The 27497-nt window shown below is 38.9% G+C and overlaps 2 protein-coding genes across 2 annotated transcripts in view; one reads left to right on the forward strand and one right to left on the reverse strand.

The window, feature by feature from the left end:
• The window catches only part of AKAP3 (A-kinase anchoring protein 3), a 28067-nt gene extending 17713 nt beyond the window's left edge, over positions 1-10354 (reverse strand). Inside the window, exon 1 of the mRNA XM_066365745.1 lies at positions 10259-10354. Coding sequence (XP_066221842.1) covers positions 10259-10354 — 96 coding nt within the window. The remainder of the gene's footprint in view (positions 1-10258) is intronic.
• Positions 10355-19268: 8914 nt separating this feature from the next.
• The window catches only part of NDUFA9 (NADH:ubiquinone oxidoreductase subunit A9), a 36500-nt gene continuing 28271 nt past the window's right edge, over positions 19269-27497 (forward strand). Inside the window, exons 1-3 of the mRNA XM_066368613.1 lie at positions 19269-19380; positions 25133-25303; positions 25670-25767. Coding sequence (XP_066224710.1) covers positions 19332-19380; positions 25133-25303; positions 25670-25767 — 318 coding nt within the window. The 5' untranslated portion in view covers positions 19269-19331. The remainder of the gene's footprint in view (positions 19381-25132; positions 25304-25669; positions 25768-27497) is intronic.

Below are 27497 nucleotides of genomic sequence, written 5' to 3' on the forward strand. Positions count from 1 at the left end.
ATGTTTTATAGTATATCAGCTTGATGATAAAATTTCAAATCTTTATGCAACTTAAAACAGTAGACTGTATATATGGTCAAATAATCTTTGATAAAGGGGCCAACAACACAGAACGGAGAAAAGAAAGTCTCTTCAGTAAATGGTGCTGGAAAAACTGGAAAGCCACATGCAAAAGAATGAAACTGACTACAGTTTGTTCCCTTGTACTAAAATTAATTCAAAATGGATCAAAGACCTAAATATAAGATCTGAAACAATAAATTACATAGAAGAAAACATAGGTACTAAACTCATGGACCTTGGCCATAAAGAGCACTTTATGAATTTGACTCCAAAGGCAAAGGAAGTGAATGCAAAAATAAATGAATGAGACTGTATCAGACTAAGAAGCTTTTGCACAGCAAGAGAAACTGACAACAAAACAGACAGCCAACTAAATGGGAGATATTTTCATACAACAGCACAGATAAGGGCCTAATATGCAAAATATACAAAGAATTCATAAAACTCAACAACAAACAAGCAAACAATCCAATAAGAAAATGGGAAGAGGACCTGAACAGACACTTCTCCCAGGAAGAAATACAAATGGCTAACAGATATATGAAAAGATGCTCATCTTCATTAGCTATTAGAGAAATGCAAATCAAAACTACAATGAGTCTGACCTGTGGTGGTGCAGTGGATAAAGTGTTGACCTGAAAACGCTGAGGTTGCCGGTTCGAAACCCTGGGCTTGCCCAGTCAAAGCACATATGGGAGTTGATGCTTCCTGCTCCTCCCTCCTTCTCTCTCTCTCTTTCTCCCTCTCTCTCTCCTCTCTAAAATGAATAAATAAAATAAAATAAATGGAATGACAAAACCTGACATAAAAAACAAAAACAAAAGAAAAACAAAAAAAAAGTCTAAGGCTATCATACTACCCTAAACACGCCCGATCTCGTCTGATCTCGGAAGCTAAGCAGGGTCGGGCCTGGTTAGTACTTGGACGGCAGAAAAAAAAAAAAAAAAAACTACAATGAGATACCACGTCACACCTGTTAGATTAGCTATTATCAACAAGACAGGTAATAACAAGTGTTGGAGAGGCTGTGGAGCAAAAGGAACCCTCATTCACTGTTGATGGGAATGTAAAGTAGCACAACCATTATGAAAAAAAGTATGGTGGTTCCTCAAAAAATTAAGAATAGAACTACCTTATGACCCAGCAATCCCTCTACTGGGTACTACCCACAAAACTCAGAATCATTGGTACGTAAAGACACATGCAGCCCCATGTTTATTGTAGCATTGTTCACAGTGGCCAAGACATGGAAACAACCAAAAAGCCCTTCAATAAAAGATTGGATAAAGAAAATGTGGTACATATATACTATGGAATACTACTCAGCAATAAGAAATGATGACATAGGATCATTTACAACAACATGGATGGACCTTAATAACATTATACTGAATAAAATAAGTAAATCAGAAAAAACTAAGAACTATGTGATTTCATACATAGGTGGGACACAAAAATGAGACTCAGGGACATGGACAAGAGTGTGGTGGTTACCAGGGGGAGGAGAAGGGAGGATAAGGAGGGAAAGGGGGAGGGGAGGGGCACAAAGAAAATCAATTAGAAGGTGACGGAAGACAATTTGACTTTGGGTGATGGGTATACAACATAATCAAATGTCAAAATGACCTGAAGATGTTTTCTCTGAATCTATGTACCCTAATTAATCAATGTCACCTCGTTAAAATTAATTGTCTAAAAACAACAACAGTGAACTGGCATTAAATTGAGTTTATTAATGTATATGGGATACTTAGATCATTTCTAAGTAAAATAAAATCTTGAAACATTAATAACAAAGAATAATTTATATGCTTTTTAAAAGTTTTTTTTTAATTTTTTTTTTTTTGTACTTTTCTGAAGTTAGAAATGGGGAGGCAGACAGACTCCCGCATGTGCTCGACAGGGATCCACCTGGCATGTCCACCAGGGGGCGATGCTCTGCCCATCTGGGGCATTGCTCTGCTGCAACCAGAGCCATTCTTTTTTTTTTTTTTCCTACTTTTTTTTTTTTTTTTTTTATAGAGACAAAGAGAGAATCGGAGAGAGGGATAGACAGACAGGAATGGAGAGAGATGAGAAGCATCAATCATTAGTTTTTCATTGCGACACCTTAGTTGTACATTGATTGCTTTCTCATATGTGCCTTGACCGCGGGCCTTCAGCAGACCGAGTAACCCCTTGCTTGAGCTAGCGACCTTGGGTCCAAGCTGGTGAGCTTTTTTTGCTCAAGCCAGATGAGCCCGCGGTCAAGCTGGTGACCTCGGGGTCTTGAACCTGGGCCCTCCGCATCCCAGTCCAACACTCTATCCACTGCGCCACCGCCTGGTCAGGCCAGAGCCATTCTAGCACCTGAGGCAGAGGCCATAGAGCCATCCTCAGCGCCCGAGCCAACTTTGCTCCAATGGAGCCTTGGCTGTGGAAGGGGAAGAGAGAGACAGAGAGGAAGGAGAGGGAGAGGGGTGGAGAAGCAGATGGGCGCTTCTCCTGTGTGTCCTGGCCGGGAATCAAACCTGGGACTCTTGCACGCCAGGCCGACGCTCTACCACTGAGCCAACTGGCCAGGGCCTAAAAGTTTTTTATTACAATAGAAAGACTCTGTTGCTATCTTTGGGTCTGTTAATGAATGCATTCATTTTTGCCACTAAGGTTGTGTGTGGGATGTGGGTGGCTGTAGTATTTGTCTTATGTGTGTTTATGAGCTCTGCTAGTCTATACTTTAGCTGGTGTTGAATAGTAATGATTATTTCTCCCTCCCTAGTTTTCTTTGTGAAACAGAAAGAATAGAAAACACTTTGATAAAAAGTTATGATTAATGCAAGTGGTTGATACTATATTTAGGAACATAGTGTCAGAGAAATCCAACAGCATATATGCTAGTTTTTCTAGGAACTGGAGGTAAAACCTGGTGGAGTTGCTTAGTTTTGAATTCCTAGTCTCAAGATATCAAATAATAAAGGGCTTTAAAAGTCCAACCTGAGATTCCTTATGAAACTCTCCAGCAAAGCAAACTTAAGAAGGCCTAGTTGGCTGCTGAACCTATGTAAGGTAATCAGACCAAATCTGATGAAACTATCCTTATTTTATGATCAAAAGTGATCTTATTTTGAGAATTTCTATTAAAATGAAGGCAACTGTAGAGAAAAAAAGCAAAAAAAACTTGTGCTTCATTAGGAAACTTTGCATTGTCTCTAGCCCAGAGTCTATAGACTATAAACATTGTCCACAGCTTCCCACTTATCCTGTTTCTGATTCCATGGAAGCTATTTTACATCTCTGTAAGCTGCAGGCAATGACAGCAATACAAAATAATGCCATATGTCTACAGGCATGTAAATTATGTCCAGTGGCGGTTCAGCTGACTTCCTTTCCCCACTGTGGAAGAGGCCAGTTTTGACTCTATTTGCACATTCATTTCAATATTCCTGATCAATAAATATATTTTGAATATATTTAAACTAGTTGTTGTATCTCATCAATTTCTCATCAAATAAAATCTTTAACATGCATTCAATTTCATATCTGATTGGGAATCCTGATTTTACCCCTTTTTGAAAATTTATCCCTTACTAGTCACGACTTATTTACAGAAAAGCACACTATTTGCATATAGACATGTTTCCATAAATGGGCTAACATGTTATAGGTAAGTCTTACTAATGTAGATGTGGGATTTATTCTTTTATCCTTTTTAATTCTTTCACAGAATATTTAAAGAAAGAAGCAACAAACCTACAGCATAGCATAGAGGTATAACTATCTTTGGGTTTGTTAATGAATGTATTCATTTTTGCCACTAAAGTTGTATATGGCAACCTACAGCACAGCACAGAGCTTTATGATGGAGTATAGAGTTGTATCAGTATGCTGTGTATAGGTTTTTATTGTATGTTTTGTAAAAGTAAAATGTGTACACCCTATGTCCCTTATTCTACTTGACCCAGAATTTTGCAACAGTTCTTGATGAAGCACTGTTCTAACCACTGTTCTAATTACATTTCTTTTCCTATCAACGCAGTGTACAAACATCCATCTCTTCTATACCTCTTTGACCTCTTATTGTCTTGAACTCTTTCTCTTCTTATGCAGTAATCACCTGAGCACTTGGGGGAGGTGGGTATCAAATTATTTCTGAGGCTTTATTAATTAATACCAGGGAGAATATTCATGCCTTGACAAAGAATATGAAAAAGGTTAAGGGGGTTAATTTCCTATCCTCAGTCATCTTTTGTTTCAGTGGCTTGGTTTTAAGTCAACCTATAGGGTGGGGACAAAAGTAGGTTTGCTGTTGTTTGTATGGAAAATAATGCAATAATGAATAATAATACAAGAATTAATTCTGTGTTTCACAAACTCACAACTGTAAACCTACTTTGCCCTACCTTGTACATACCATCCATCCTATTAATCATTTATAGCTCAATTCAACATACTTTACTAAATTTTCCCTCCCACTTTGAAATGATCTGTTCTTCAAACAGCTGTAGCAATTATTATCCCGCAAATCCATTTGATGAATTCTCATAACTTTTTTTTTTTGTATTTTTTCTGAAGTGAGAAGTAGGGAGGCAGTGAGACAGACTCCTGCATGCACTCTAACAGGATCCACCAGGCACGCCCACTAGGGGGCGATGCTCTGCCCATCTGGGGCGTTGTTCTGTTGCAACAGGAGCCATTCTAGTGCCTGAGGTGGAGGCCAGGGAGCCAATCTCAGCACCTGGGCCAGTTGCGGAAGGGGAAGAGAGAGATAGAGAGAAAGGAGAGGGGGAAGAGTGGAGAAGCAGATGGGCACTTCTCCTGTATGTCCAGGCCAGGAATCAAACCAGGGACTTCCACATGCTGGGCCGACACTCTACCACTGAGCAAACTGACCAGGGCCTTATCATAGATTTTTTTAATCTTATTTTTATTAATTTTAATGCAGTGACATTGATAAATCAGGGTACATATGTTCCGAGAAAACATCTCCAGATTATTTTGACATTTGATTATGCTGCATACCCCTCACCCAAAGTCAAAAGGAGCTTGGAAGTCTTCGTTCCTCTTGAATTTTTTGAAATAGCTTGAGAAGGATAGGAGTTAGTTCTTCTTTGAATAGTTGGTATAATTCACTTGTAAAGCCATCTGGCCCAGGACTTTTCTTTTTGGGGAGTTTTTTGATAACTGTTTTGATCTCATTTGGTGTAATCAGTCTGTTTAGGTTTTCTGATTCTTCCAGATTGATTTTTGGAAGATTGTATGTTTCAAGGAATTTGTCCATTTCATCTAGGTTGTCTAGTTTTTTGGCATACAGTTCTTCATAATATTTTCTGACAATATTTTGTATTTCTGTTGTGTCAGTTGTTATTTCTCCACTCTTATTTCTAATTTTATTTATTTGAGTCCTCTCTCTTTTTTTCTTGGTGAGTCTGGTTAAAGGTTCATCGATCTTGTTTACCTTTTCAAAGAACCAGCTCCTGGTTTCATTGATCCTCTGTATTGTTTCTTTAGTCTCTATGTCATTTATTTCTGCTCTGATCTTTATTATTTCCTTCCTTCTACTACATTTGGGCTTTACTTGCTGTTCTTTTTCTAGTTCTTTTAGATGCAGGGTTAAGTTGTTTATTTGAGCTTTTTCTAGCTTCTTAAAGTGTGCCTGTAGTGCTATGAACTTCCCTCTCAGTTCTGCTTTTGCTGTGTCCCATAAATTTTGAGTTGTTATATGCTGATTATCATTAGTTTCTAGGAATTTTTTAATTTCTTCTTTGATCTCATTCTTAATCCATTCATTTTTTAACAATCTGCTATTTAGTTTCCATGCGTTTGAGAATTTTTGAGCTTTTCTGTTGTGGTTGATTTCTAGTTTCATGCCATTGTGATCAGAGAAAGTGCTTGATATGGTTTCAATCTTCTTAAATTTGTTGAGACCACATTTGTGCTCTAACGTGGTCTATCCTAGAGAATGTACCATGAGCACTTGAAAAGAATGTATATTCTGCTGCTTTAGGGTGAAAGATTCAGAAGATATCTATTAAATTGAGTTGATCTAGTGTGTCCTTTAAGTCTGTTGTTTCTTTGTTAATTTTCTTTCTTGAGGATCTATCTAGTGATGTTAGTGGGGTATTAAAACCCCCTACTATTATAGTATTGCTGTTGATCTTGCTCTTTATATCCATCAAAGTCTGCTTTATATATTTAGGTGCTCCTATATTAGGTATGTAGATATTTATAATGGTTATATCTTCCTGTTGGATTGCTCCCTTTATCATTATGTAGTGGCCTTCTTTATCTCTTACTATATTCTTTGTTTTAAAGTACATTTTGTCTGTTATAAGTATTGCTACCCCAGCTTTTTTTTTCATTTCCATTTGCGTGAAATATTTTTTTCCATCCTTTTACCTTCAGTGTGTCTCTTGCAGACAGCATATGTATGGGTTTTGTTTTCTTATCCATGCAGCTACCCTATGTCTTTTGATTGGATCATTTAATTCATTTACATTTAAGGTTATTATTAATATGTAGTTGTTTATTGCCATTTTATTCTTTTTTTTTTTTTTTTTTTTTGTATTTTTCTGAAGCTGGAAATGGGGAGAGACAGTCAGACAGACTCCTGCATGCGCCCGACCGGGATCCACCCAGCACGCCCACCAGGGGCCGACACTCTGCCCACCAGGGGGCGATGTTCTGCCCATCCGGGGCGTCGCTATGTTGCAACCAGAGCCACTCTAGCGCCTGAGGCAGAGGCCACAGAGCCATCCCCAGCGCCCGGGCCATCTTTTCTCCAATGGAGCCTTGGCTGCAGGAGAGGAAGAGAGAGACAGAGAGGAAGGAGAGGGGGAGGGATGGAGAAGCAGATGGGCGCTTCTCCTGTGTGCCCTGGCCGGGAATCAAACCTGGGACTTCTGCACGCCAGGCCGACGCTCTACCACTGAGCCAACCGGCCAGGGCCGCCATTTTATTCTTTAAAGCTGTATTCCTCTTTTGCTATATTCTTTACCCACTTTGATCTGTTTACACCATGCCTTTTAACATTTCCTGCAGCATTGGTTTGGTTGTAATGAATTCCTTGAGTTTTGTTTTTTTTTTTGTCTGGGAAACTTTTTATTTCTCCTTCAATTTTAAATGTTAGCCTTGCTGGATAAAGTAGTCTTGGATGTAGGTTCTTGTTCTGCATTACTTTGAATATTTCTTGCCATTCCCTTCTGGTCTCAAGTGTTTCTGTTGAGAAGTCTGATGTCATCTTTATGGGGCTCCTTTGTAAGTGATAGTCTTTTTTTCTCTAGCAGCTTTTAATATTTTCTCTTTATTACTTATCTTTGGTATTTTAATTATGATGTGTCTTGGTGTAGGTTTCTTTGGGTTTCTCTTTAATGGAGTTCTCTGTGCTTCTTGAAGTTGTGAGAATTTCTCCTGCATTAATTTAGGGAAGTTTTCAGCTATGATATGATTAAACAAAGTCTCTATCCCTTGTTCTTTCTCTTCTTCTTCAGGAACCCCTATAATGTGGATGTTATTTCTCTTTATGTTGTCACAGAGCTCTCTAAGAGTTTCCTCAGACTTTTTGAGTCTCTTTTCTTTTTCTTCTCTGCATTCATGCCTTCATTCCAGTTGTCCTCCAACTCGCTGATTCGATCCTCACCTCTATCCATCCTGTTTTTAATTCCTTCCATTGTGTTCTTCATTTCTGATATTGTATTTGTCATCTCTGACTGATTCTTTTTTAATATTTCAATATCCTTTTTTATACTTGCTATTTCTTTATTTAGGTGTTCGTAATGACCATCCATTGTTGTTCAAAGGTCCCTAAGCATCCTTACAATCATTATTTTGAACTTCGCATCCGGAAGTTTTGGTTATTTCCATATCACTCAGTTCATTTCCTGGATGTTTCTCTTGTGGTTTCATTCAGATTGCACTTCTCTGTCTTCTCATTATATCTGTGTGTTTTGTTTGTAGAGCTGGTTGAGTCTAGGCTTGGTGTTGTCTGCCTCCAGTTTTCAGTTGTGTTATTTCTAGGTCTTCTTGGGTTGGCATCAGCTATTATTAGTAATCCACTTTTGGATTTGGGCCACTTTGAAGTCTTGGTTTGTTTGTTTTCGTAACAGGTGATTGTCTTGTGTCCTGATCTCAGCAGGGGGCTTATTTGAAGCTGTATCCAGGAATGCAGTGGGTGTGACCTGAGGCTCTGAAGTCCTCTTCTGCCTGTTAATCTCTCTGGGGGCAGGTTGCTTTCTCAGCTTCAGTAGGGGGAGGTGTATCTCAGATCTCCATGGAGACCTGAGTTACTGCCCCTTCTCCCCACTTCTTATTTTCAGCTGTGTCTTGTTGCACTGATTGGAGCTGGAGAGATGTCTGGAGATCTGTGACCTGGAAGTACTTTTGTATTTTGTTTTGATGAAGGATCAGCCCCTCCCCCAGTTATGGCTGCTTCCAGTACTGAATGAGTCAGCTTTTCAGGTCGTCACTTGCATTCCTCTCCCCTTCACCATCCATCTCTCTCTCTCTCTCATTTCTTTTTGGAAGACAACTGGGCCCTTTCAACACACCTCATTCCCTGGTTGCCAGGCAAGTGGCTGTGAGCAGTATTTACTGCTCTTTTCCTTGGAGTGAGAGCCCAGCCTCACTCCCCCCTCTCTGTTCCTGTAAGCAGGGGAGATTCAGGCACTCTCTACCAGGTTTGTTGTGGCTTCTTCTTTGCTCCTTGGTTTTTGAGAGCTGTTCTTGTAGTACAGATTTGGTTTTTTACGCTGATTGTTCATAAATTAGTTTATAATCCAGTTCGGTGGTGTGAGATGGGAGTCTGTGTGTCTACCTACTCTGCTGCCATCTTCAGGTCTCCCAGGTGGGCCCTCATAGATTTTTTATAATTAGTATCCACTAGTTATTTAGAGCTTTTAAATTATATTTATATTTTTACATTTATTTTTTATTTTCCCAAATTAATGGTAAAGTCCATGACAACAGAAATTGTTTTGTTCTTTTTTTTCTTTGTATTACCCAGAGTGCTATTTATTTAGTGAAAAATGAAGACATTTCTCTTCATTTGATTTAATATTGAAACTCATCTGTCTTTTGTTTTTCTAAATGAAAGGACAGAGGTCAATAAAGATCTAGTAGAAGTAAGTTTGGTTGGCACTTACTGTTTACTGATTGGATATTTATTATTTATATGTCTTATTGTCTTACATAGATAGGTAAATCTTTTCTCTCTTAGGCTATATAAAGATAGATCAAATAGATTTTGGACAAACAGAAGATGGGTCATGTAACAGTATTTGCAAATATGTGTTTGATACTAAGAATTAGGATTGCAATTGTGAATTTACTAGATTATAAAATCCTTAAAGGGAGAGAATTCTGTCTATTTTTATATATCTGACCCCAAGATTCAGCACCAGTTTATCCATTATTGTCTCTCAACTTCAAGTCCATCCTTTTTTGTTAAACATTTCTCTTTCAGCAGATGGCTTTGTTAATGGTTTTGAGAATACTCTATGGTCATAGGAGGGAAGGGCTTCCCTTCCAGCCCACCTGTACCCTCTGGCAAGTCTTTGGTAACAGCAGGCTGTGTGTTTCTGTCACAACCACACTCTCCAAAGGGATCTAACGCAGCCTTGGTTGAGATAGAGGGAGCTTTAGTGAATTCTTACTTTCTCTGTCTTCAGTTTCTCTCGGCCTAGGGAGAGTAGCTGCTGTTTGCATTTGCTACTTTTAGAACTCTTAGATTTCTTTTTTACAGCTTTTAGTAGTTAACTTAGATAACTACTTTTAGGTAACAGTGTTTTTAACATTAAATTCCAGGTGTGGTTTCCATCTTCTGACTGGACCCTGACTTAAGGTGCCTAATATTATGTATTTAATAAATGTTTGTTGAATGATGAAAGCAAGATGATAATATTACTTAGATGAGAGTTTATAATTCTGACAATTTTAAAGCAGCCTACATTTCAGAAAATACTTTTTATGAACAAAATTTGACAGCTGTAATATAGTTTTTTTCATTAATTATACCATATTTCTTCCACTAAAATCCATATTATAGGAATATCTTCCAAAAATTATAGATAGAAGTGTTTGTTCTAAAGGATTTCATCCCCCCCCCCCAAGAAGTCAATCTTCCAAAATAAAAGGTGGGTGTGGTGGTAGAGAAAATACATCTATGCTTAATGGCATGCTACACATTCCTAACCCAGTATTAGGAAGGAGGCTGACAACTTACCATTTTCCAGTCTTGTGGTTGGCTGTCTCCAGGTGAATACACATCAACTTTGCATACCCCATTTTGGCTTTGTAACCAGTCAACCCTTTCTGACATCTGGAAGTAAAAAAATAAAAATGGTCATCAGAAGGACAAGTTATGTGAAAGTAAAGAGGAATATGGTAAATAGCTGAAGTGTGGAAAATAGGAGGAATGCTTTCAATAGAGACCTGTCCCAAGAGCTACTACAAACTTACCTAACTCTGGATACCTTCACATTTAGCTCTTAACTGCAGGAAGATTTCTTAAACACATGTATCCCTTGTGCAAAAGCCAGTGCCTGGTCTACAGTAGAGATGCTTAATACACATTTGTTCATGAAAGAAGTTAGGCAGCCATGTCCTGCTCATTGTGCCCTTGCCTGATAGCCCTTCTACATCTTGGGTTTTCAGTAGACGATCAAAATTCAACATGATCAAAATAGAATTGATTTACTCCTCCCTGCCTGTTCTTCCCCACCAACTTATTTTTTAAAGTATAGAAATACACAGTTCGTTTTTCATTAGTTTGTAGACCACTAACTTACTTTTTTTTTTTTTTTTTTTGTATTTTTCTGAAGCTGGAAACGGGAGGCAGTCAGAGAGACTCCCGCATGCACCCAACCAGGATCCACCCGGCATGCCCACCAGGGGGCGATGCTCTGCCCATCTGGGGCATCGCTCTGTTGCGACCAGAGCCACTCTAGCACCTGAGGTAGAGGGCATGGAGCCATCCCCAGTGCCCGGGCCATCTTCGCTCCAATGGAGCCTTGGCTGCAGGGCAGGGAGGGGAAGAGAGAGACAGAGAGGAAGGAAAGGGGGAGGGGTGAAGAAACAGATGGGTGCTTCTCCTGTGTGTCCTGGCCGGGAATTGAACCCGGGACTTCTGCATGCCAGGCCGACGCTCTACCACTCACTAACTTACTTTTATTAGCAGTAAGTCTATGTAGCTCTTCCTTAAGACCAATCTTTCCTCCAGTTAGCCAAGGATCCTGGAGGAATTCTGTTTCCCTGGTTCAGCCAAACTTCTGAATGCCAGAAGAGAGAGGTCTTATGCATCACCCAATGAGCCTTTGTCCATGGAGGCAGTAACAGCCTTGCTGATTTTGATTCTTTCATAACCTTCCCAGCACTATGTTCTGTTCCTTAATATCTGTAATGACACCACCATCAACCTGGTCTTCTAAGCCAGAAAGTTGATATTTGTCTTCTTTCATCCCAGGTCTCCCTTTAGCTACTACTACTTCTTTCTCATTTGTAGCCATTTTTTCTTGAAAGAATTGCTTGTTCCTACTGCTCTTATTGCCTCACTTCACAACTGAGCATCATAGTTCTTAATCCAAATACTCCTTGGCTTTATCCTCATCCACTTTTAACTGCATCTTATTTGATAGTCTTTGGGAACATGGCTAATGATCATGATATTTTCCCACTGATAATCTGCAAGTATGAGAAGCTTCTCTTACCCGCCTTTTCCATGCCAAACTTCCACCACCAGATGTCCACACTGAATTTCCCTTCTTTTCTTATAAATGTTGTTTAGATTGATATATCTCAATAAGCAAGGTGGACTAAGATGGCCAATTTTTCCTCCCCAATGTCTCCAAACATCTTTGTGAAACATACATATATATTTGTATTTTAATTCTAAAAAATACACGGATTTAAAATTCTATTATAAGAAAGTCCAAAAGTTTATCCTATTTTTCATAGTGCAGTTATGTTTGTTCTTTCCTCTTACAGGGTTTGCAGCTGTTTTAACATCCCAAGCACTGATTCAGACTACTGAGTGAGGGAAACAGTTTCTTTTACTCTTCCTAACACTGTACTAAGATTCCTTAGATAAGCAATGGGTTCTCCACCCTAATAGAATCACCCAGAAAACTGTTTTAAAAATACTGAATCTGAGATACCCCTCCTACCCCAGAGACTCTTATTCAGTGGTTTTAAGGTGGGAAAACTTAGGCATTAAATTTGTTAAAAGCTCCGTCTAGAATTGAGAATCCCTAAACTTGGGCTTCTTTGGAGAGATCCTCTCTGAGACAGACAGATAGGCTAGCTCTAAGAAGCTATTTATTCTTTTCTTTAAAAATGTTCTCTGAGGTTTTCTAACCTTCTTTGGTATCTCATTTTAATGTTACTTTTTAACTCTCATAACAAAGCTGTTAATGTCTTTAAGTTAAACCCTGCATTGTCTCTTAGCAGTTCACTATTAAATATAAATATTCTTATTGCTTGAACTATTACTATGAAGGAAAAAAATGGATTGTACTATCACTTGGCCAAAGAATGAGAAGACTTGGAAATGGGCTGTCCTAGACTGATGATATTGCAATTACATTTCATCTTAATGAATTACTTCTAGTAGAAAATGACAAAATCAATAATATCTACTGACTTATTTAAGCTATACATCACAATTTAAAAAGGATAAAAATTAAATATAAAAGGTAAGGAAATTATGTGATCACTTACTCTCACTGAGGACAGGTTCTGATATATGAAGAAAGCTCTTGATCAATTTGTTGATGTCTTTACTATTCTTAAGTTTACTCACCCTTCCTGCCATGTAATATAAGGAATCTGCCATAGAAAAAACACAAATAACAATGACTAAATTTACACATGAACTCTATTGCTCTTATTACCAAATACTGATTTTGACTTACTACTCTTCACATGTAGTATGCAAGTGAGCGTAAGATGACATTCAAATTTAAAGTCCAGATCTTAGTCTTTGCACAGCTTGAGGACTTCCAGATGACAAAAGAGGTTTCATCTTCTGGCCAATAATTTCTGAAATGACTATTTTCCACTTTCAAATCATTGATATGTAGGCTTAACAACGAGGAAACAAAGTTTTTAGCCTAATATCAAACTTGCTTGAAAAGGAAGTCAGGAGATAAGTAGCTGAAATGGAGAGTTAAGTGCCCGAATTCATGGAACTCAAAGCACTTTGTAAGTATCCCTTTGAGGACTTGAGAGAAATATATATCCTTATACTATAAAAGGGAACTAATTGTTTGTGTCAAAACCTGCTTCTAGACATTATCTTCCATATGTTTCCTTTACTAAGACATTTGAGTAGAAGACATTAGGGCATTGTACTCTCATCTTGGACTATCCGCCCAGCACCCTAAAAAGTCCCTCTAAATCCCACTTTGATTCATAGCCCAGGTCAAATCCTACCCATCCCTAATATATTTTCTAAATACCTAATTAAATATGACTGTTCCATGATCAAAGTTTCTATCATATTTTGTTTCAACTTTTATATTCTCTTTAGCACTTTAATTGCTCGCATATACTCCATCTTCTTTATTAAACAGCCTCATGAGGGCAGATGCATTTCCTTACCCATCTTGGTATGCCTCAGAGTGGCTAGTATCTTAAAGATGGAGCTTAATAATTGTCTGCTGAAAGAATGCATACACAAATACTGCCTATTTCTAATTCCAAATAGCACTTTTTTTTTTTTCTTAAACAGGAGAATCTGAAAACAAGGGGGGAAAAAGGTGGTTTGCTCAAGTTTGTTATGGTGGTAAGCCATACATTCAAGCTTTTTTGAAGCTTGACTACTTTTGGAGATAAGCTCACCCTAGAGACCTATCTAAGATGGAAATAGTCACTTAATGATCTATTAAAAGACCTTCTTATTCCAATACCACCAATAAATCAACATCTCAGAAGTGCTCTTGTACTTCTTTCACAAACAGAAAGTATATTTACTAGTCATATATATCTAGCAAACACTTTCACTTACATAGGGCCTAATTCTATTTTTCTGTCTTTTGCATGTTTATCTGCATCCATGAAGCTTGTTTTAAACTCTGAACTCCCTAAGTTGTCCTGGAAAATAGTTTATATAAAGAGGTACTTAAATACTTTTTTTTTTTTAAGTTTTTTTAATTTTTTCTTTTTTCTTTACAGGGGGAGAGAGAGAGAGAGAGAAAGAGAGAGAGAAAGAGAGAGAGAGGAATAGATAGGGACAGACAGACAGGAACAGAGAGAGAGAGAGATGAGAAGCATCAGTCATCAGTTTTTTGTTGCGACACTAGTTGTTCATTGATTGCTTTCTCATATGTGCCCTGACCGCGGGCCTTCAGCAGACCGAGCAACCCTTTGCTCAAGCCAGCGACCTTGGGTCTAAGCTGGTGCACATTTTTTATTTTGCTCAAGGCAGATGAGCCCGCACCCAAGCTGGCGACCTCGGGGTCTCGAACCTGGGTCCTCGGCATCCCAGTCCAATGCTCTATTCACTGCACCACCGCCTGGTTAGGCCTTAAATACTTTTTGTTGATGATACTCCAGCTTCTAAATCTGTATACATTTTCCATAAGGAAATGGAAAGGGGGGTATGAAGAGTTTAATGAAGTCAATAAATGGATTAATAACTTACTTAACTTCAAAGTTGGTGAATATGTTCTTGAATTAGGGAGGAAAATAAAAATGGATGCTTTGTGTTATCTATAAAATTTGATGGGAAAAGAAAGCTAACTACCTATAATGTAAATATAAATTTACCTTAGAAAGCACTTATTCTAACTCCATTATTTAGGAATTAGAGACCCAGAAAGGGAATCTTTTTTTTTTTTTTCTTACAGAGAGAGAGTCAGAGAGAGGGATAGACAGGGACAGACAGACAGGAACGGAGAGATGAGAAGCATGAATCATTAGTTTTTCGCTGCGCATTGCGACACCTTAGTTGTTCATTGATTGCTTTCTCATGTGTCTTGACCGCGGGCCTTCAGCAGACCAAGTAACCCCTTGCTCGAGCCAGTGACCTTGGGTCCAAGCTGGTGAGCTTTTGCTCAAACCAGATGAGCCTGAGCTCAAGCTGGTGACCTTGGGGTCTCAAACCTGGGTCCTCAGCATCGCAGTCCGACGCTCTATCCACTGCGCCACCACCTGGTAAGGCCAGAAAGGGAATCTTAAAACCAGTGGATATATTCCTTTAAATATTACAATTCTATAGGTTAACATCCTGGAAGCTGTGACATTTTCTTATGGCCAATAAAGGGATTCTTCAGCCAATTGAAAGACTGACCTAAAATGTTTCTTTAAAATGCCACTGTGACTATTACTTCAATAATAATTGAGGAGGAGTGTAAGTTATTGAATGCCAGCCAGGGTGGGCATAAACAACACAGGCATTTGTTTGTAGCTGCTGTGCCTCAGACCTTAGCTCCATCTCAAGACATTTTCTCATGTGTTCATCATAAGCAAGGGACTTCTTTTACTCAACATTCTTAAATTCATAGAAAAGCTCAAATTACAGGTGGCATAAATGAAGCTTTTGCAGGGTGGATAAATATTTGATCAAGTTTTGAAGTTTAATCAGGTTTTTTTCTCTCTTATTCTCTAAGTGCTTGACATTGTTAGACACTCAATAAATTTGGTTGTTGATGAAATGTTTCAATTGATTTTGTTTAAATATGGATTGAAAGTGTATGTCTTTCTCCCAATGGTATTATCCACTATTTAGCTTGCCTCTGGATTTCCTCTATTTTCACTTTCTCTTAGTAACAGCTTCTTCCTCTAGTGCCCTATTAGTAGAGACACTTTCTCAACATGGTTATCTATATCTCCTGCCTTTTCTCAGTTCTCTGTTGTCAAGTAAGGCTTCAGAAATATTTATAATAGCTAGAGGATGTAAGTGGATGAGAATTGGGACTCAGAGCTATACTAGTCTGGTTTTACTATTAGAACATGGAAAGAACAGAACTTTTAGAATAGCCACACAAAGAAAGAAAAAGTCAGCAGGGAGTTAAGCCTCCAGTCTCATTGTCAAACTGCGAAGCAGAGAACAAGAACCAGTCATGTCCCCAAAGGATGAGCAAAGAGGTCTTGTCAGTGAGTAACAAAATGAAAACTTTAGCAGCAAAGATATAATAGGTTTAGCTGTAATGCTTCTGAGTGAGAGGCTCATATATTTCCAGAAGACTCGTCTAAAATTAAAATGACTGGGCAGAGACCCATCAATCATCACTAAATTCTCTCTTTTAACTACAGAAGATCAGAAAATGGGCTGTTTTACCAGTCCAGTGGGATTTCCTACCTCTGTAGTACTGGAATAGTGACCACAAGACTCCAGAATATACGTTTAAAATCAATGAAGAAGCTGGGATGTTCTTGCTCAGCTCAAGATCTTGTTTCCTCCGCCAGCCTTCCATGCACCTCCCCCTTGTTAGGACTGGTGAGTGACATCAGAATCACAACTGGTGATATCACTGTCTCTATAGCAACAGTGGTGAGGCTACCAGAAATTGTGCCATCAAAGGGCAGGGAGAGTGGTGAAGATACACTCCAAGGCTCTTATGCTTAGTTTGGAAGAACTGGGTTAACTTTCACTTGACCAATTTTCTTCTTTAAGTGTTTAATTTTGGTAGGAAGTATGGGAAGGGAAAATTTTGCCAATGGATTCCACTTAAAACAATACAGCAGGTATAGTGTGTTAACAAATTCAGATGGATGCAGAGAATAAGAATTAAAAGGATTGGGGGGTCTACTAAATTTTTTACGCAAAGCCTATGGAATCATTTCATTTTGTGGGATCCAGCTTGGATTCTTCTTCATTATAAACATCTTACCTTTTGTGAAAAAATTTTGAGACATTTTGCTTAAAGTGACTATCTCTGGGTTATAATTGTCTTAGATGGTCAGGGATACAGTAGCACTAATGTATCCTCTGCAATGCCTCCACTTCCAACTGTAGTGAGATAAATCAGACCAAGAGGCATTTGGTTAGCAATTTATAGCTTGAGAAGGGTTTTATTAGTTGTACATTTTCTTTGGAAATGTTACCTTAGGTCCTCATAATTAATGATAAAATATAAGACTAATGCACAGTTTCCATGAAGCAAAAAGAATCTCTAATCAAGGCCAAGAGATAAAGATTAAAATCGTTAACAAATTCTAAAGTGACTGATTGGTGTATCAGTTTTCCTTCAACAGGTTATTTATTGATGGTCTTTTACATTTGGCCTCAGTTTCTTTACCTTTAAAATAAGAAGTTGGCCATGTTGATCTCCTTCAGTCCCTTCTATTCTACCTCTAACATTCTACGATTTTGATACTTCAGAGGTACTTGAATAAAACTACATGTACATGCATATAGCACTTTGCTGTTGACAAATCACACATCCATTATGTCATCTTATCCTCTCAATAACCTTTGGAAAAAACAGTTATTATTTGCCCTGCTGGACAGGTGTAGAAGCTGGTATTAGTCACAACTAATAACTGGTAGAACTAGAACTGGGATTTAATGTTCTAAATTTTGTCAGTGTCTTTTCAACTATCTCATGTCACCTTGAAACTAGTATTTAGAACACAGGGCAGTATTTGAATTGGAGATGTAAAACAACATAACTGGCAATGCTACACAGGTGTTAGGAGGTTGCTGATAATAGGGATCTGTCAGTTTATCAGAAAGTATGTTGATACTCGTATTGACCCCAGAATGAAATATGACCAAATTTGAAGTGTTAACGAAATATAGGATGAGGCCAAGAAATATAAGACAGCACAGCATTAGTAAATTTTTCTAATAAAATTTCTTCAAGTTTCGTCTTCTAATTCAGTTTGGTAGATGGCATTGGTAAAACAGAGCAGGTAGGGTAGAGTTGGAACAACCAGTCTTACAAGCCTAATAATAGGCAATCTATTCACTACAGGTCTTTTGTCCATTCCAGCATGCATTCTCCTTTCTTCCTGGGGGGAGAAAAAGCATGAAAGAACTACCATGTGTAGAAAGATTCCCTAAACTAATTTCTTTAAAATTGATTTTAGAAAGGAAGGGGGAAAGGAGAGAAAAAGAGAGGAGAGCATTAATCCACTTATGCATTCATTGCTTAATTTTTGTATGTGACCTGACCTGGGGTTGAACCCACAAGCTTGGAATATTTGGAGGACAGTCTGGTCTCGTTTGTTTTCTGATAAGCTCAAGGTAAATGTCTCAGGACGGATTGCTGGTTGCTGTCGTCTAGTCAGGGATTTGGTAGAGTAGAGGACTGTAGTGGTGACTGTCAGAATAACTATTTAAAACTGTAAATGTTTTGTCTAATCTTTCTGGAATCTCATTAGGCTCTAAAACCATGCAGATTCTTAAGTGTCCACAGTTAAAAAAAAAAAAAAAAAGACAAACCATGGCTCTAGAGAGTCATCTTGAGTTTCTTCCTAGAAAAATGCACATGTGACATAGGTGTCCACTAAATTTTACATAACATTTCAGGAGGTTCATAGACTTCCTGAAGTCCACTCATGAATCACATTCCAGGTAGAGAATCCCTGGACTCATATGTCAAGTGGTGAAAAATTCTTCGATAAATAAGCAGTAATAAAAGACAGTTGGAATGATGCCCACCCTGGATGTCAAAGTCTTCTCTGAGGAGGTCCCCTGTGAGCAGACTTGAGCTGATGCGGACATCTCAGAGCACAAGCCAGGAAAAAGGGACAGGCAAGCAGCAGAAGTTTCGAGGAGAGAATAAAGAATGTGCTCTGGAGAGTTCGACGTGCACATCCTCATTTCTGTTTCTGTTCCACACTTTCTCTCTGCGTCCCCTCCCCACTCCTTTCTTGTCCAACCTCGCCCCTGGACCCTAGCTATCTCCTTAAAGAACTCTCGTTGTTCGGGGGCCACGTCTTCACCTTCTCATCAGGGCTTCCCTGCCTGGCATTTTCAGGAAACCATAAACAGAGCGTCAGGAAAGCCACGCTCGGATTTTGCCATTTTGTATGCCCTCGAGCCAGTTACAGGTTGAGTCTGAACTTCTGGTTTCTCGGCAACGAGATGATCTTTATGGTCCGTTCTGTAATTTGAGATTCCGACTTCAGCAAACTTTTCTTTTTATTCCCCCTTTCCTTTACGTTCCCTCCTCTCCGTTCTCGCTCTCTTTCACCAGCCTCCCTCTCTGTCACATTCCACCCCATTCTCTGACCCGCCTCCTTTCATCCTGGTTAGCACCTGCGCAGAACCGCATGGACGACCACTTTTGACCCTGCCTAGTAGCCGTAGTCGGTCGGAGCGCCGGCCGCGCGGGGGACTGTGGGAGAAGATGGCGGCTGCCGTTCATCCCCGGGTTGTCCTGGCCCTGCCAATGTCACGTAAGTGTCACTGGGAACACGAGCCCCCGATTGGGATTCCGAGACGGGGATGGAAAGTTTTGGGAGTGGCGCCGTGCTGCAGCGGTCATGCCGACTCCTTAGTCACCTTGGTTTTTCCAGGTCCGGAGCTGCCTCTGAACAGTTTCTCCTTTCCTTTTCCCTTCCCTGGCTAACATATTAAAATGTGCATTTGGGAAGGGGTCTGCGCTGAGAGAACGTGAGCAACGGGTGAGGAAGAGGAGAAACTGCGCGACGCTAAAAGGATCGAGAGACTCAGATTTCTCATAGGGGTGTAAGGGTTTGGAGTTATGAGGAATAATTGTGTGGGGGCGGGGAGAGGGAATCTGAAAAGAATGGGGAAAAAATGGGTGGTGAAGAGGTTCTTCATGGATGGACTTTATGAGTTTGTACAAATTTTTTTAATTGGTCTCCACTTAAGATCTGTGAAAAGACATCCAAATCTGAAGAATTTTTATGATTTTATTTGAGCCAAACTGTCCACAGTTGCTAGGAAGCAAAGTCTCACGGATTGAGAAAGTGCTCCTGAAAATGGCAGTTCCATCACTTATTTTATACATTAGAATCCAAGGCGGTAGCATGAAGCCCATTGGTGATGGGTTAGGGAGGTGGGAGAAAGCAAAGCGGGGAATCTCGGGGATTAGATAAAAAGTAAAAATGTATATACTCAAACTTCTTTTACATAGACAGGCATAAGATAGTTAACAATTAACATGATACTAATAACAGTGAGAATTTGTGGCTTTGCTCTGGTGGCATGGCTGTACCCCGAGGTGGCAGGAAAAGATTTCTTTTACATTTCAAAAGTATATTATCAAGTATGTTATTGTAGATGCAAAAGACCTCAAATAAGGTAAGCATTGGCCTTTGTTAGAGAAAAATACCTCCCCAGAACATAATTACCCACCATGAACTGCTCTTAGTTAGAAAGTTTTAATTTCAGACCATCCCGTGTAGTTACTTTAGGTCTCTGTTTGGAATGCCACCATGCAGGCCTCCCCTGAGCTTGTCACGTTCAGCCTATGGCCCCTTTTTGGTCCACAGATCCTTTGTGGAACAGTGGAAATGATAATACCACAACGTCAGGGAGTTTATGAAAAGACTAAATGAAGTAATATTTATAAAAGCACTGTCTAAGTCAAAAGCATCTTTATAGATGTAGGATGCGTTAGGCCAAGGTGCTGGCGACTGGGGGAGGAAGGGGTGCTTGGGGAGAGGAGAATCGGGCTTGGTGAAAGCCAAGGAAGAAGAGTGAAAGGTATCTTAGGATTTGTCTAAGTGTTGTTCATTTAACCTTCTACTTTTTCTAGATCTAGCTGGTACTCAGATTGGAAACATACATTTGCTCTTCCACTCAGTAAGAGAGGCTAGGAAAGCAGAAGCTTTAATCCAGTTATGCTTCATCATTGTTTCACCCCTCAGGCCTTCACAAACACCCCAGTCAACCTCTGAAAGTTGTATTTTTTCATAGTACCTGCTATTTCCTAATCACAGTTCTAGATATTTTTATAATTGCTTTTTCTTTAACCTGTCTTTTTTTTTTTTTTTTAAACTGACATCAGAGTTTGTTCTCTTAACCATTCTACTTTATGGTCTCTGGTAAAGTAAGTTTTTGCGTAGACTCTGGAGAGCCAAATCTAGTGTGTAACATAATCAGAACACTATAAATAGAATTGTGAGATATGGAGAGACTATTAAGTACCAGAGGAAATCAGAAAAGGGGAAGATTGGTGTCATTTGAAGCAGTGAGGGACGCTTGGAAGACAGTGAAGAACTTCAGTTGTGAGGGTTGTTAAGATCTGGAAAGTGAGAGAGCTTGGACATTTTCCTGTCACTGGCAAGGACAAGGGGCTGAGAATGGTCTCGTGAAGTACTCAGGAGGCAGTGAAATGACTACCTGTAGATCTGGAATAATAGGAAAGGAAGTTGACTATGTTTCATGGGATCAAATAATAGAGGCCTTTGAAAGCCAAGCAGAGTTTTGTAAGAGGAAATAATGGAATACAAAAATATGGTATTAGAACTTTAAAAGATGTTTTCTATAACAACAATAGCTAATACTTTTGTCATTCAAACCATTCACACTGTGCTGAGTGCTTTAATACATGGTTTGTAATATGTATAATGTTGGTAGTACATAGAACATGTATGTAATTTATAAGTAAATGCTCAAAAATATTGTAGTATGCAAGAAAATATGTTGGAGACAGTTGGTTTAGCTATTATGGTAGAAAATCAATACAGGTTTTCGGCATCCCAGCCCGACGCTCTATCCACTGCGCCACCGCCTGGTCAGGCTCAATACAGGTTTTTGAGCAGAGAAATATAAGGAATAAATACTGTTACTTTCCTAATGATCATAATAGAAGAAAGAAAATAATATATGTATTTATGAGCAAGACACATCAATATATTACTGCTGCTCATATCAACCCTCTAAAACAGGGGTCCCCAAACTTTTTACACAGGGGGCCAGTTCACTGTCCCTCAGACTGCTGGAGGGCTGCCACATACAGTGCTCCTCTCACTGACCACCAATGAAAGAGGTGCCCCTTCCGGAAGTGCGGTGGGGGCTGGATAAATGGCCTCAGGGGACCGCATGCATTTGGGGACGCCTGCAAATGTCAGCTCCATGAGGACAAGGGCTTTGTCTTTTTTACTTACAGTTTCTAGAATAGTTCTTGGCCCATAATTGCTGAAAAAACAAATAACCAATTGAGTTTAGTGTAACATTGCCTTCTGAGAAGTTTTGAAGTAGTAACAAGTGAAAACAGTTATTATTCATGCAATAATAAACGTGTGCTAGGCAATGCGCTAAATGCTTTATGTACATTTGCTCTAATCCTCAGAACAATCCTTTGTGTTATTAATTCTTTGACTGTAGTAATTGGCCCCATCTTATTGATTCTGTTCTTTCACCTGTGCCCTCACTTCCTTAATCATCATTTTAATGATTCCTTTCTTACATGCTCAACTCTCCAGCCCATTTCCCTTTGTCAGAATAGCACTGATTAAACCAAACTCTCCATCTACAGTATTTCCTGCCTGCCCCTGAGCAATGGAGAACTGAGCTAGAGAAAACACCAAACTAATTGGCCTTATTTTGAATTCATGGATACAAGTCCCAAAGTAGATTTTTCAGCACTACCATTTTCCTAGAAAATTTGCTTTCCCTTTTTCTATAACAGTTGTTTAACATTGCCCACCTCCTAAAACTTTTAACATGTGCTTCTTTCCCATTTTCTGCTATACAAAGAAATAGTGAGAAAAATCTCTTTTCCCACCATAAAAATCTAATAGTGACCTGTGACAATTCTTTGCCATCCCTCAGATGATCTCCTTCTGCCCTGATGTAAGACTTTGCATTTAATCCCATCCTTTTTTATCTCTTCATTCCCTCTCTTAAGTCATTAGTTTTTCTCCTCTACTGGGTTATTTCCTTCAGCATACTAATATCAATGTGTCATATTTTTAAAAAAACCTTCCATGTTTTCATGTGACTCTAGTCCTATTTTTCTTTGTCCCTTTACATCATATCTCCTCAAAAGGTTATCAGTACTACTCTTACCACTTCCTTGCTCTACATTCTGTCTTTTGCCTGCTCATTCAGGCTTTAATCCCACTGTTCCAATAAAATTGTCTTGTTAAGGCCACTTACCACCAACATTTTCTAGATCCTGTGGTCCTCTGTCCTCATGCTACTTCACTTTTCAGCATTGTTTGATAGAGTTTACTCCAGTAGACACCCCCCATCCCTATTGACAGTTTAGCTTTCCACAGTATTACTTAGCCTAGTCAACTGAAATCCGAAAATATTTAAGGAAAAATTCCAGAAATAAACAATTCATAAATTTTAAATTATGCATCATTTTGAGTAGCGTGATGAAATCTTGTCCTGCCAGAATGTGCATCATTCCTTTGTCCATATCCACGCTGTGTAGTTACCCCAGGGGTCCCCAAACTTTTTCCACAGAGGGCCAGTTCATTGTCCCTCAGACTGTTGGAGGGCCAGACTATAAAAAAAAACTATGAACAAATCCCTATGCACACTGCACATATCTTATTTTAAAGTAAAAAAAAACAAAACGGGAACAAATACAATATTTAAAATAAAGAACAAGTAAATTTAAATCAACAAACTGACCAGTATTTCAATAGGAACTATGGGCCTGCTTTTGGCTAATGAGATGGTCAATGTGCTCCTCTCACTGACCACCAATGAAAGAGGTGTCCCTTCCGGAAGTGCAGCGGGGCCGGATGAATGGCCTCAGGGGGCTGTAGTTTGGGGACCCCTGAGTTACCGTTCGTTAGTCACTTAGTAGCTGTCTCAGTTATCAGATCGATTATCAGGTATTACTGTGCTAGTCTTCAAAGTAATCCTTATCTTACTTAATACTGGTCTCAAAGAGCAAGAGGAGTGATGCTGATAGTTGGGATATTCTAAAGAGCAGCTTTAAAGTGCTGCCAGTAAGTGAAAAGGTATGTCTATCTAGGGAAACATAGTAGTACATACAGGGTTTGGTACTGTCTGTAGTTTCAGGCATCCCCTGAGTCGCTAAGTGTAAGGGGGTGCTACTGTATTCTCTCCATCAATTACTTTTTCATTTGGTTTCTGGATACTATTTTCTTTTGTTTTTTTCTCTTATTTCACTGGGCTGCTTTTCATTCTCTGCTAGCTCTTTGAGCTAGTCACTCAACCTCTTTGAGCCTTAGTTCTTCATCTGTAAAGTGCCAATAAAGATAGGTATATTAAGTCAGATAATTATTAAGCATTTAGAACTATATGGGCACCTGATAAGAGCTTTGTAAGTTTAGTGATTATTATTTTCTTATTTTGTTACTGTGTGTGGTGTCTGCAATGTTTTATATAATCTCTGTTGTTTCAGTAAGCTAGGCTTTTTCTCCAATTCCCTACTTTTGGATCGGAAAATCCTGGTTTCTAGGAAGAGTGCCACTGGAAAGTCATTCCTAGAAAACGCACAGACTTGCTTATTACTTACTTGCCTACTACTTATTTTTGATGATTTTCAGTAGTTTCACTTTAAGTCTGTATTGCACCCTTTAAAAAATGTTTTCTACTAATAGTCCTTTGCTTCCAATCCATGTCATCAACTTTATTTTTTATTCATCATCAATTTCAGAGTCTGTTCCAGGAAAGTCTTTTGCTATTCTCTATACTGGGCTTATTTATTCCCGCCTCTACGTTGTTATATGTGTTATGTGTTTCTCATGGAAATTGATCCTTTCTATTTGTGCTCTTTAAAACCTTTCTCAAAGTACTTTATCCAGGAATTCTTCCTCATGATTATCTAACTTAATATTTTGACTTCTCTCAGTTTCTTTCACTGTAGAGGTTTATATTGTCTTAATTTATAACTGTTTAATGTTTTGTTCTAATGTGATTTATCTTCCTAGGCAAATTATATCCTATGGAGCAGGAAGTTTACTTTGTACTTTTTAAATATTATATTTTACAGTCTTTGTTGCAGTAGTTTGTGTTTATGATTGCTGTTTGCACTTAAATTATAACTTTTAGTTTATATTATAAATTAATATAAATTTAACTTGTAATTTATTTTAATTTACTTTTAAAGTTAACTTTAAACTTTAACCTAATTAAATGAAAATACTGATAGCAAAATAATATTACAAGTTTCTAGGAAAGGAAGCTATTTGTATTCATAGTCACTTTTATATTAACATTTTCCATTTTTGTATATTCTGGACTTTTAAGGTTCTTCTATTCCTGCATTAGCCACGTCTGCATTTCATGGTCCACCCCAGCGCCAGCTTCATCATGCAGTCATACCTCATGGGAAAGGTGGGCGTTCCTCAGTCAGTGGGGTTGTGGCCACCGTGTTCGGAGCAACAGGATTCCTGGGCCGCTATGTTGTCAACCACCTTGGTAGGTAAAGCTCCCAAATTTAGTATACTCCAGTGCCATTTGTTAGGTCTGTCTAATAAAAAAGCCAGGAGCTATGTTTCTTTTATTTTAACAGTGTTCCAAATAACTCCTATCTTGGGTTTATGTCATTTGCTCTGTTGTGAGCATTGTGAACACATCCGTACTTCCTCATACTTCCTGTATAGGATGCTAAAACGGGAATAGGACACTGAAGAGTTTTGGCAGCTCTGACTTGGCAAAATATGCTTTTTGTTAAAGATAGTATCAAGTCACATATACTGGAATTTAAATATTTACCAAATCACTGTGATATATTGTATTCATATTACGTTAACATTGATTCTATCTCAATCCATTCTCTTTTAGGACGTATGGGGTCGCAGGTGATTGTACCGTATCGGTGTGAAGCATATGACACCATGCACCTTCGTCCTATGGGTGACCTGGGCCAGATTATCTTTCTGGTAAGAGCCTATATTACTAATTATTAGAATCGACAAATGTGAGTACTAGGGTCATTGTTAGGAAAGAGGCAATATAGATAACAGAGCAGCACTTTCTTTTTTTTTTTTTTTTTTTTTTTTAATTTTTTTAAATAAATTTTATTTATTTATTTTAGAGAGGAGAGAGAAAGGGAGAGAGAGAGACAGAGAGGGAGAGAGAGAGAGGAGAGAGAGACAGAGAGAGAAGGTGGGGAAGAGCAGGAAGCATCAACTCCCATATGTGCCTTGACCAGGCAAGCCCAGAGTTTCGAACTGGCGACCTCAGCATTTCCAGGTCGACACTTTATCCACTGTTCCACCACAGGTTAGGATTCCTCTAATCAGAGCAGCACTTTCATTCCAGAGTGGACCAAAGGCATCCCCTAGTCACAGGGCAGTTTTGAAAACTAGTCTAGCAGTTGGCAAACTTTTTCTGGAAAGGCCCAGATAGTAAATATTTTAGACTTTGTGGGTCATAGAGTCTTTGTCATGATTACTCAGCTCTGCCCTTGTAACTTGAAAGCAGCCATAAGCAATATGTAAAGGATGGGAGTGGCTGTGCGCCAGTAAAACTATTTCCAAAGCTAGAGTGTAGACTAGATTTGCCTGTGGATCGTAGCTTGCCAGCCCCGCTCTGGACCTGTGCTGCCCAATATGGTCGTCCCTCGCCACACGTGGCTACCGAGCACTTGAAATGTGGCTGGTCTCAATTGGGATGCACTGTGAGGTAGAAAGTACACATCAGATTTCAAAGATTTAGTACGAAGAAAATAATACTATATCAATAATTTTTTTATATTTATACATATTAAAATAATATTTTAGCTATATTAGGTTAAATAAAGTATATTATTAAAATGAATTTCACCTGTTTTTATTCTCTTAAATGTGGACAGTAGAAAATTCAGACTTATATATGTGCCTCATGTTATATTTCTATTGGACAGTACTTCTGTACACAGAGAAAAATCACAAGTGGGGTGTTCTATAACTCGGTTTGCTTGGTAGAGACTTAAGTTACAACAGTTCTTCCTGAGTATTCCTTGTTGTTCTGAAGTCTGTAGGTTCTTCCTCTATGCCAGTAGTTACCAGTAGAATGGGGCGTGGGGGACCCTTCAAGGGAGTGATCAAGCATGTGTGGGCCCTTTTGGCTGTTGTGGAGACTGGAGACCTTATTGGTTTATTAGGTGGGCGCAGAGATGCTAAATATTTTACACTGCACAGGACAGTCCCTTTCCACAGGAATTATGCTGCCCAGAATGTCTGCAGCTTTGTGCTGAGAAATGCTCTGGGCCTTGATGCTTGGATCTTTTAGCTTCATACTGTTCTCTTAGTTAACTTTTCTTATCCATCCTTTCCATCATTGTGTGTGGAACTGAGCTCTTCCATTTGTACATGTTCCCCTTTTAAAAAAATATTTGGTAAACATCCTTAACATCTGATATTATACAGATGATTTGTGATCTCTTTAAGTACTGACTTTTAATGACATTTCATTTTTTACTGAATGTTCATAAGCTAAGTATTTATATTGGGGATTTCTTGTTTCTTTTCTTTCCATTTTTTTTTAAGTGAAAGGAGGGGAAAGAGGGAGACAGACTCCTGCATGCACCCCAACTGAGATCCACCTGGCACCCCCCCACCCCCCCAGCCCCTTTGGAGGTGATGCTTGAATCAACTGAGCTATCCTCGGTGCCTGAGGCTGTTGCTCA

Source organism: Saccopteryx leptura, chromosome 2 (genome assembly GCF_036850995.1).
Source record: "Saccopteryx leptura isolate mSacLep1 chromosome 2, mSacLep1_pri_phased_curated, whole genome shotgun sequence".
NCBI classification, from domain to species: domain Eukaryota; kingdom Metazoa; phylum Chordata; class Mammalia; order Chiroptera; family Emballonuridae; genus Saccopteryx; species Saccopteryx leptura.